A 10266-nucleotide genomic window follows, 5' to 3' on the forward strand; every position below is an offset into this window, starting at 1 on the left:
TCATAAAGTTTGTACAACTGTAAAGTTAGCAGTAGCTAATAATATTAATGTGTTCTCTCTCTGCCTGGCTGTCTCTCTCTCTATCATTCTGCCTGGCTGTCTCTGTCTCTCCACCGTTCTGCCTGGCTGTCTCTCTGTCTCTCTCTCCACCGTTCTGCCTGGCTGTCTCTCTGTCTCTCTCTCTATCGTTCTGCCTGGCTGTCTCTCTGTCTCCACCGTTCTGCCTGGCTGTCTCTCTGTCTCTCTCTCTATCGTTCTGCCTGGCTGTCTCTCTGTCTCCACCGTTCTGCCTGCCTGTCTCTCTCTGTCTCTCTCTCTATCGCTCTGCCTGCCTGTCTCTCTCTGTCTCTCTCTCCACTGTTCTGCCTGGCTGTCTCTCTCTCCATTGTTCTGCCTGTCTCTCTCTCTCTGTCTCTCTTCCTTTCCTCTCTTTGTAGATCTGGTATACCAGGCCCAGTCTCCAGACGAGGGTGCTCTGGTGACAGCGGCGCGGAACTTTGGCTTCGTGTTCCGCTTGCGCACCCCAGAAAGCGTGTGTGTGGTGGAGATGGGAGTCCCGCGCACCTACGAGCTCCTCGCCATCCTCGACTTCAACAACGTCCGCAAGAGAATGTCTGTCATCGGTACGGCTGGCCTTCTGACTTCAGGGTTTAGATCAGAATGAGGTGAAAAGCCTCTGTCACACAAATCCTCACATGGGTGTGAAATCTGCACATGGGTGTGCCCGTGTGAAATCAGCACATGGGTGTGCGCGTGTGTGAAATCCGTACATGGGTGTGAAATTGGGACGTAGTTGTGGGTGTGTGAGTGTAAGCTTGTGAAAAGAAATGTCACGAGTGATGTGAGATGCCCTGAGTCATGTGTGATTATAACTCTCTGTCTCTCACTCTCTCTCACTCTCTCTCTCTCTCTCTGACTAGGACTTTATTTCTCTCTCTATCTCTTATTCAATTTCATTTTTTTGTTCTATGCTTTATTGGCTTTGACATGACTGTGATTTAGACAATTTATCTACAATTTCTCTCTGTCTCATTGTTCAATTCACATTCAATTCAAATTTGTGCTATTGGCATTAGAGGCAAAATATATGCTGTACAGTGCCTCAATTAAATTAAAAAACAACACAAAGCATAATAATCAGAATAATAATAATGACTAAACAAACAAACAAACAAACCAAAAAACCGAAACAAATTATTAAACTGAAGTAAGTAAGAAAGGTAAGTGTAATTTAGTAATTTGTGGGACAGTATATGAAAGCAGTTAGTCAGAATGAATCTGTCTCCCTGTCCCTGTTTCAGTGCGTAGTCCTGAGGGAAAGCTCGCTCTCTACTGTAAGGGAGCAGACACCATCATCTACAAGAGGCTGCACGAGTCTTGCAGCAAACTGATGGAAGTCACCACAGAGCACCTCAATGTGAGCAAGCAGCAGAGGGCACACTTCAAATAAACTTGTTCTATGAGCAGGTTACATGTTTTGAGTAGGGCAGAGGAAAGTATTGTGTAACAGTATTCCCTTAACAAAGTAGTGTAACACATTATAATTTAAATTCTGGTAATGATTTTACAGTAACTGACAACTGGACTTTGTTACACTCATTACTTTCATTATGAGATTCAATTTGTCTCACTACTTTCATACTTTGCTATAGTTACTTTCATTATTCTTGTGATTTTATAGAAGAGTGGAGATGTTTGTCTGATTATCTAGCCCAGTAGTGTTTCTGGTTGTCTGATTATCTAGCCCAGTAGTAGTTCCGGTTGTCTGATTATCTAGCCCAGGCCTGGTTCTGGTTGTCTGATTATCTACCCCAGTAGTAGTTCTGGTTGTCTGATTATCTAGCCCAGGCCTGGTTCTGGTTGTCTGATTATCTAGCCCAGTAGTGTTTCTGGTTGTCTGATTATCTAGCCCAGGCCTGGTTCCGGTTGTCTGATTTTCTAGCCCAGTAGTAGTTCTGGTTGTCTTTGAGTTTGCAGGAGTTTGCTGGTGAGGGTTTGCGCACTCTTGTTCTGGCCTATAAGGATCTGGATGAGGAGTATTTCTCCGAGTGGAAACAGCGCCACCATCAGGCCAGCACAGCACTGGAGGGTCGTGAGGACAAACTCAATCAGCTCTATGAGGAGATAGAGAAAGACCTGCTGGTACTCACACGAATATACGAATTGCATAGGACAAACACACTAACCACACATCATACATGTACTCATACACACACACAAACACACACATGCACACACACTCATAGACACACTACAGCGATTGTGTAGACAGCTAGAGTTTGATAATGACTAACTAAACATATTAACAGATTACATGGATGTAATCAGAGCTACAGCAATACAGGATAAACTGTAACCTTTTGGGTAATGTGTTTTAGTTAATTGGAGCTACAGCTATAGAGGATAAATTGCAGGACGGTGTGTCTCAGACCATCGAGCAGCTGGCTAAAGCTGACATCAAGATCTGGGTGCTGACAGGAGATAAGCAAGGTGCCTCACTCGGACACAACCCTCACCACTCCACCTGCTCTCAGAGGAAGAAAACCATGTTCCTCTTCCCACAAAGTTCACAGGGTACTGGTGTAGATGATACCAGGATAGTAATAATGTGAGAGTATATGCTGATATGACAGGCTTATTTAATACCTAACTCTCCTTGCAGTCATCACCCCTCTGAAGTGAAACAAAAACCAAACAAAGAGAACATACGCTTTATGCGACCCAATCAACATCCACTTCCAACACCAGCCCAGCACGTGAACCTGTCAAACTGGTGTCAGAAAAGATGCTGTTTAACACATCTGATGCCCTCTTAGACAGCGTTCATCCATCTCAGGCTGGTTTATAATCTTACAGTTTGCGGGCTCATCATGGAGCACCCGTGCATGGGCCCTGTCCAGTGACAGACCGTCTCCGTTCTGTTGCTTTTCCAGAGACAGCCGAGAACATTGGATACTCCTGCAACCTGCTGCGAGAGGAGATGGATGACATTTTTATTGTCGCTGCAGACTCCCCTGAGGAGGTCAGGCAAGAGCTGAGGTGTGTTGAGTGGTGTGAGGCATATGAGAGAGATGTACAGGTGACAGAAAGGTGGCATGGTACTGAAATTAAAGGTCTCCTAATCCTAGGGATTATTTTTGTGCTCTCCTGTTTATTTGTGTCTTATCAGAGATGCTCGCATGAAGATGCGTCTGGATTCAGGAGAGGATGCGTTCTTTATCCCAGAGAGCATTCTGGGTAATAACCCTAAAGTGGTACAGGATGAGAATGTGAATGGGGAATATGGCCTGGTCATCAATGGTCACAGCCTGGTATGACACACACACACACACACACACACACACACACACACACACACACACACACGCACACACGCGTGCATGAGACGTGCACGCACACACACACACACCACCAGTTTGGTGAGAGAAACAGAACAGTAAACATTAATTTCCCACTGTCTGTCTTTCTCTCTCTTCTCTCTTATATGTATTGATTCTCTCCTGTCTCATGCATAGACACAACATGTTTTCCCCCTCTGTGCGTGCATGTGTTTCCAGGCATATGCTCTAGAGGGCAGCATGGAGCTGGAGTTCTTGCGGACAGCGTGTATGTGTAAGACGGTGATCTGCTGTCGAGTGACGCCAATGCAGAAGGCTCAGGTGGTAGAGCTGGTCAAGAAATACAAACAAGCCGTCACTCTCGCTATAGGAGACGGGGCTAATGACGTCAGCATGATTAAAGGTACTTATGCCTTTAACCATTCAGTACACATATGCAAAGCCATCGGACATCATTTAAGATTCGATTTAAGCCTAGAAGAATGTGACATTAATCCAAGACCACGTATATTATGTTACACAGGCAATTACTGATTAACTTCTCCTTCTCTCTCTCCCTTCTTTCTCTCTCTTTCTCCCTCTCTTACTCTGTCTCTCTCCCCGCCGTAGCTGCCCATATTGGAGTGGGCATCAGTGGTCAGGAGGGCATGCAAGCTGTGCTGTCCAGTGATTTCTCCTTCGCTCAGTTCCGGTACCTGCAGCGCCTCCTGCTGGTGCACGGTCGCTGGTCTTACCTGCGCATGTGCAAGTTCCTGCGTTACTTCTTCTACAAGAACTTCACCTTCACCTTCGTGCACTTCTGGTTTGCCTTCTTCTGCGGCTTCTCCGCCCAGGTGAGGTCACTAATCGACTCAGGTAAGGTCACTAGTTGACCTGGGTGAGGTCACTAGTCTACCCGAGTGAGGTTTCTGCTGCACCCAGGTTAGATCACTAAACATTTTGCAAAAAGCACCTTTTGTGGATAGCACCATACTGTAGCGGAAAACTTTGTTTTGCTATGAGTTCTCTGTTTAGTAAGTAGGACATAAATTGCAGAAAGAGAGGGAAACACAAAAAGAGAGAGAGAGCGAGAGTGAGCGAGAGAGACAGAGAGCTAGAGATGCATTTTATTTCATATATATTTAATTCATATACACATAAATATACATGCATTTGTGTGTGTGTGTGTGTGTGTGTGTGTGTGTGTGCGTGCGTGCGTGCGTGTGTGCGTGTGTTATGTTTTCTTGTGTCATTGTGCAGACAGTGTATGATGAGACCTTCATAGCGCTCTATAACCTGATGTACACAGCACTCCCAGTGCTGGGCATGGGTCTGTTTGACCAGGTACAGTGAAACAAATACCCCATTAAACAGCACAAATCAAATACCACAACTACAGCAAAATGCCCCAACTAACAGCAAAAATCAAATACCACAACTAACAGCAAAAATGCCCCGACTAACAGCAAAAATACAACTAGCAGCAAATACCCCAACTAACAACAAATCCCACGTATAAACAAATACAGCTAACAACAAATTCCCCAAATTACCAACAAATAGTTGGAACTAACAGCAAATATCCCAACCATAGTGATTAATGCCTAGCCTATACTGTTACTAACAGTCATTATTGTTCAGTGAGTATTAAGAGTTCTTCACCCTGGGTCTGCTCTGTTAACCTTTATTGGCTTCTATCATGAGTGACCTAATTTTGACCAAGGGCAGGTGTTGGATTAATGTTTTTAATATACATACACACTGTAAGTGACTTTGGAGTGTTTATTAATACAGCATAAACTGGTACCATCATCTCCTGCACTGCACTTGTCCTGAAACAGGTCAGTCATAAATTCATATGACTTAGTCACGGCTAAGTTACTATTAACCCTTTAACTCCTGAAGGACTGGCAGCCTATGAATGAAAATGATAGAGCTCATACAACACAGGCAACTTAGCTATAAAATGAGAATCTTTTCTTTAGAATCTGATTTGTGATGTCATCACATGGCAAGCCTCTGCTGTCCTGAATGTTAATGACTGCTACAGTCAGTCAGCTGACCCAGGGTGAAGATCTTTGCTACAGTCAGTCAGCTGACCCAGGGTGAGGACCTCTGCTACAGTCAGTCAGCTGACCCAGGGTGACGAACCCTGCTACAGTCAGTCAGCTGACCCAGGGTGAAGAACCCTGCTACAGTCAGTCAGCTGACCCAGGGTGAAGATCTCTGCTACAGTCAGTCAGCTGACCCAGGGTGAGGACCTCTGCTACAGTCAGTCAGCTGACCCAGGGTGAAGAACCCTGCTACAGTCAGTCAGCTGACCCAGGGTGAAGAACCCTGCTACAGTCAGTCAGCTGACCCAGGGTGAAGAACCCTGCTACAGTCAGTCAGCTGACCCAGGGTGAATATCTCGGCTACATTCAGTCAGCTGCCTTCAGAGTACTGTAACACTGCCTTCAGGGCTTGCATCTAAAAGTGGAATTTAACACGAATGGTAATCTCTTAGGTTCAGCTTTAGAAGTGATTCCCCTAGTGTGAACCAAACCTCTCCACTGAACTGAACTGAACTGAACTGAACTGAACGACTCCCTTTGCTTTTAGGATGTGAGTGACGGCTGGAGTCTGGAGTACCCTCAGCTCTACGAGCCGGGCCAGCGGAGTCTATACTTCAGTAAGGGCGCCTTCATTAAGTGTGCCCTGCACAGCTGCTACAGCTCCCTGGTGCTGTTCTTCGTGCCCTACGCCGCCGTGCGAGACAGTGTGAGCACGGACGGCCACGACATCGCTGACCACCAGTCCTTTGCTCTGCTCACGCAGACGTGCCTCACCGTCACCGTGTGCGTCCAGGTGAGGGGATTGCCTTGGAAGGCTTCACTGCGCTTCCTGAAGTGTGTCATATCCCTGACTCTTTGGACATAGTGGGTGGTGGTGTCAGGGGTAGTCGTCTTGAATATTGAAACTTCTTAAATATTTAGGTGAGACAATATGTAGGCTGGGCTTGTCAGTGTTAAAATCTTCTAAAGTCCCAAAAAGGCTCATCACTGCAGCCAATGTTGCGTTATTATGTTTGACTCTTTCCTCTCCTCTCCTCTCCTCTCCTCGGTAGTTGGGGTTAGATCTGTCCTACTGGACGGCGGTGAATCACTTGTTTGTGTGGGGCAGTCTGGGTATGTATTTCCTAGTGACCTTCACCATGCAGAGCGACGGTCTGCACAGACTATATGCCTCTTCCTTCCCTTTCGTAGGTGAGTGGGACCAGTGTCGCTCATCCATACGCTCTGAGCAAAGATGCACAATTACACTGTGTGTGTGTGTGTGTGTGTGTGTGTGTGGGTGGTATAGGTACAGCTCGTAACTCTCTGGACCAGGTCACTGTGTGGCTGACGGTCCTGCTCACAGCAGTACTGTGTGTGCTGCCAGTGGTGGTTCACCGCTTCCTGTTCATGCAGCTCAACCCCACCATCAATGACAAGGTGCACACACTCTACTCACACTGATACACAACGACACAAAGTACACACACTCTACTCATACTGATACACAACAACACAACTTAACAAGGTACACACTGATCCACAACTACACAACTTAACAACAGAACTCCTATCCAACAAGACACACTCATTCATATTTCAGGGTTAGAGTGTACATCTGTTAGAGTTACATCTGTTTCACCTGGACATATGTGAGCTCATATGAGCACTGGCCATGTATAGGTGGATGGATGGATAGACAGATAGATAGACAGATTGTAGTAACTCTCCTCTGCTGACGCAGGTGAGGTTGAAGGTGCACCAGATGAAGGCCCAGCCTCCTCCCCCTCGCCGCCGTGCCAGGATCCGCCGCTCCAGCACTCGCCGCTCCGGCTATGCCTTCTCTCACGCCTACGGTTATGGTGACCTAGTCACCTCCAAGCGGTTCCTACGGCGACCGGTTCCATCGCGCTCTGCGGGATCTACTCCCGCAGGCCGCTCAGCCGCTTTCAGGCCCGCGGGCCGCTCGGCCGGGTACAGCCCGAGCGGGCAGGAGCAGAACCCCAAACAGGCAACAGAACCCACGGAACTGCAGCGGTACCGAGCCGTCCACGACGCCACCTTCTGTAGGCAGGGTGTAGCTCCTGAATGAGTGCTGGACATAAGCAGCCTGAGAACCAAATTATAGCAAAATACGAGGATGCTGTTTATATGAAAATGGTATTTGTATGAGAATGGTGTTTCTGTGAGAACAGTGTTTATATGTTTACAGTGCCGCTGTTGGTCATGAACAGCCTGCAAACATGTGTGCACACTAAGAATGATAAAGAAACCAACATATTTCATAAATATATCAAAGTTTGGTGACACACACAAACACATTATTCAGATAAGGAAGACCTAACATAAGGAAGACCGTGGTGCTTTCCTTTTGCCTTGGAGGTCACTCTGTACTGCAGTGGTGCAGTTGGAACGAGCAGGTGCCGTTGATGTCACAGAGCAATGATGTCGCAGAGGGCACATTCCTCTGCAATAGTCTGGGTCAGATTCATGAGAAAATGTCATTTCAGGGAGAAAACCGAGAAAAGCACTGTTTACCCATCCTGAGAACCCCACTCTGCCACACCGTTTCTGCCTCCTGTGCTAACGTGCTTGATTCAGCTCATCAGCGCAATGCTGATTTCATCATCTCTATTCTATTCCTGGAGAGGAATCAATGTAATCATGACACTGTGCAGGAACAGGAGCAGTGTTCTGTTGTAAAATCAAAAACAATTTGGTAGTTAACAGTTCATGCAAACATCGCTCAAACCCTCAAAAATTGAGTTATTAAGTGTTTTGAAATGTTCTGGCAAACAAAACAAGCATCCTCTATTTATTTTCTCTTGGATCTTAATGACTAAAACTGACCTTGTTGAAGAACAAGGCACAAACAGAGGAAAGATTTCAATTCGCAAAAATCTTGAGCATCTGCAGGACACAGGTAATATGATCTTTCAAGGACTCAACTCATTGTCAGCATGCCGCATCATTGCAGTCCAGAAGATCAGATTTGTATTATCATGTACATCAGAGATCAGATTTGTAATATTCCAATGTGTTTTCATATAATGCAGAGATCACATTTGTATTACTCTAATGTGTTTTCATGTAATGCAGTGCAGTTTCTCTGTGCCTGGTCAAATCTTTGTTTGACAAATTGCAACTTTGTGATAATTGACTATAAAGGTGCGGAACAAACTGAAATTAGGCAAGATTCAGGTATGTGTGCATGTGTTGGTGTGTGACACAGATGCACGTGCCTAACTGTAATGCTGAAATCTCTACTGTGCTATGACAATAATCTTGTTTCTGGTGACCTCTTATACTGTAAACCAAGGTCAGTATATATATCCAAACATGAATATTACCTGTCCTGTTTCCCAGGTTTCTTAGTGACAGCTGAAAGTTATGCATGCTGACATCAAACTAGATAATCATTTAGTTAATCATTTTAAGGCTGTCAACACAAAAGAGACAAACCTTCAATACCCACTTAGCTTTATTTTCATATGGGTGGGTAAAAAATGGTGACAGATATTGGAAACATGAAATGTCTCATTTTTTTCATTGTGTTTATTTTTGTAATGTAAAAGATTAGTATAAATAAATTACTTTTCTACTCTTGTAAATTATGCAGTTTTACCTCTCAGAACCCCTCAGAAGACAGAGAAGATAAGCCCGAGACTCTTCTCTGTACTGGCGCCAGGTGGTGTAATGAAATTCCATTGCTTGTCCACTGAGATGTCTCATATACTGAAGACCCACCTCTTCAAAAAACGCCTGAATGACCTCCACATAGATTAAGTCAGGCACCACATAGAAACACCCACAACACAGATTAATAAAGAAAATAGTTTAATTCTGGATACAATTAGCCCGTGAACAGAACCACAGCAACATGTGAGAAATATCCTCTGCCCACTAACCACTGACAGTCTGAAGACTAAGCTGAGACAAAAGGTGTGAAAAATGGTCCATGGCATTATCAGTAGCTCAAGCATCAATAGCTCAGGAATAACACATTAAGAAGACACATGGTCTAAATCACAAATAGGGAAAATGTCTGGCTTTCGTTTGCTATGAAGGACACAGATTAGCTGCAGGTGGAATCAATATCAATCATAATCACTGGAGCTGAAATGAACTAATGATGTGTTCTCATACTCATCTGTGATTTACATGCACACAAAAACAACCACTGTAAGGAGTACTAGTCTGAATGCATGTACTGAAATGAACATCATGATAACTCTATTTCTAAATGCGCCTCTAGCTTTACTTTCATAACCTGGTTTTCTTGAGTTTTATTTCCTCATTTTCAGATAAGGTCCTCTTGTCTGATGACTTTCTCATTCAGATTGTGGTTGTTGCCAATTTTGTCAAAGAACTTGTTGTTATTTAAATCCTTCAGGAATCAAAACATTGTTACTTTTTTCATTAAAAATTAAAGATTGTGATTCTGATTTGAATATTTGAGACTGATGTAATGAGACTGATTAATAATTGATGCAATGTAAATCTTATATATTATAAAGGATTAGTAGGTGAAACCCCTACACTAGCCTAGTGTCAGATATGGAAAAATAGTTATTTTTTTAATCAAAAAGATTAAGCATATATTTGATTGGAATTATGAATCAGAAACAAAGAGAACATATCTCGCATTTAAGTTAGACATGATTTAAATATTTGAAACTGATGTTTCAGACAGTTTAAACTGAATTCCAATTAGAAATATTTTATTAGTAATTAGAAATATCTTAAATTCTTATTTTTACAAGTTAAAATGTGTATGTTAACTGGAGATTTGACAAGTCCTGAATGAATTATGCATCGGGCAGCTTATGTCAGGGTGATCTGAGACTGAGACCAAGCAGTTTAACACTATGAGTGTGGAAACTCCTTTAGACAGGTGCAGTGTTCTCTCAGTCTAC

General features: G+C 44.1%; 1 protein-coding gene across 5 annotated transcripts in view; it reads left to right on the forward strand.

Moving 5' to 3' along the window:
* Positions 1 to 8961, forward strand: part of atp8b5a (ATPase phospholipid transporting 8B5a) — a 28520-nt gene extending 19559 nt beyond the window's left edge. For all 5 annotated transcript variants that reach the window (XM_035526155.1, XM_035526156.1, XM_035526153.1 and 2 more), the window contains 13 exons: positions 438 to 623; positions 1302 to 1417; positions 1978 to 2142; positions 2379 to 2490; positions 2934 to 3039; positions 3170 to 3311; positions 3558 to 3741; positions 3948 to 4171; positions 4578 to 4661; positions 5919 to 6164; positions 6424 to 6562; positions 6660 to 6790; positions 7095 to 8961. In XM_035526155.1, the coding sequence (XP_035382048.1) occupies positions 438 to 623; positions 1302 to 1417; positions 1978 to 2142; positions 2379 to 2490; positions 2934 to 3039; positions 3170 to 3311; positions 3558 to 3741; positions 3948 to 4171; positions 4578 to 4661; positions 5919 to 6164; positions 6424 to 6562; positions 6660 to 6790; positions 7095 to 7442 (2183 nt within the window). In that variant the 3' untranslated portion in view covers positions 7443 to 8961. The remainder of the gene's footprint in view (positions 1 to 437; positions 624 to 1301; positions 1418 to 1977; positions 2143 to 2378; positions 2491 to 2933; positions 3040 to 3169; positions 3312 to 3557; positions 3742 to 3947; positions 4172 to 4577; positions 4662 to 5918; positions 6165 to 6423; positions 6563 to 6659; positions 6791 to 7094) is intronic.
* Positions 8962 to 10266: the final 1305 nt, after the last annotated feature.

Source organism: Electrophorus electricus, chromosome 5 (genome assembly GCF_013358815.1).
Source record: "Electrophorus electricus isolate fEleEle1 chromosome 5, fEleEle1.pri, whole genome shotgun sequence".
Classification (NCBI taxonomy): Eukaryota; Metazoa; Chordata; class Actinopteri; order Gymnotiformes; family Gymnotidae; genus Electrophorus; species Electrophorus electricus.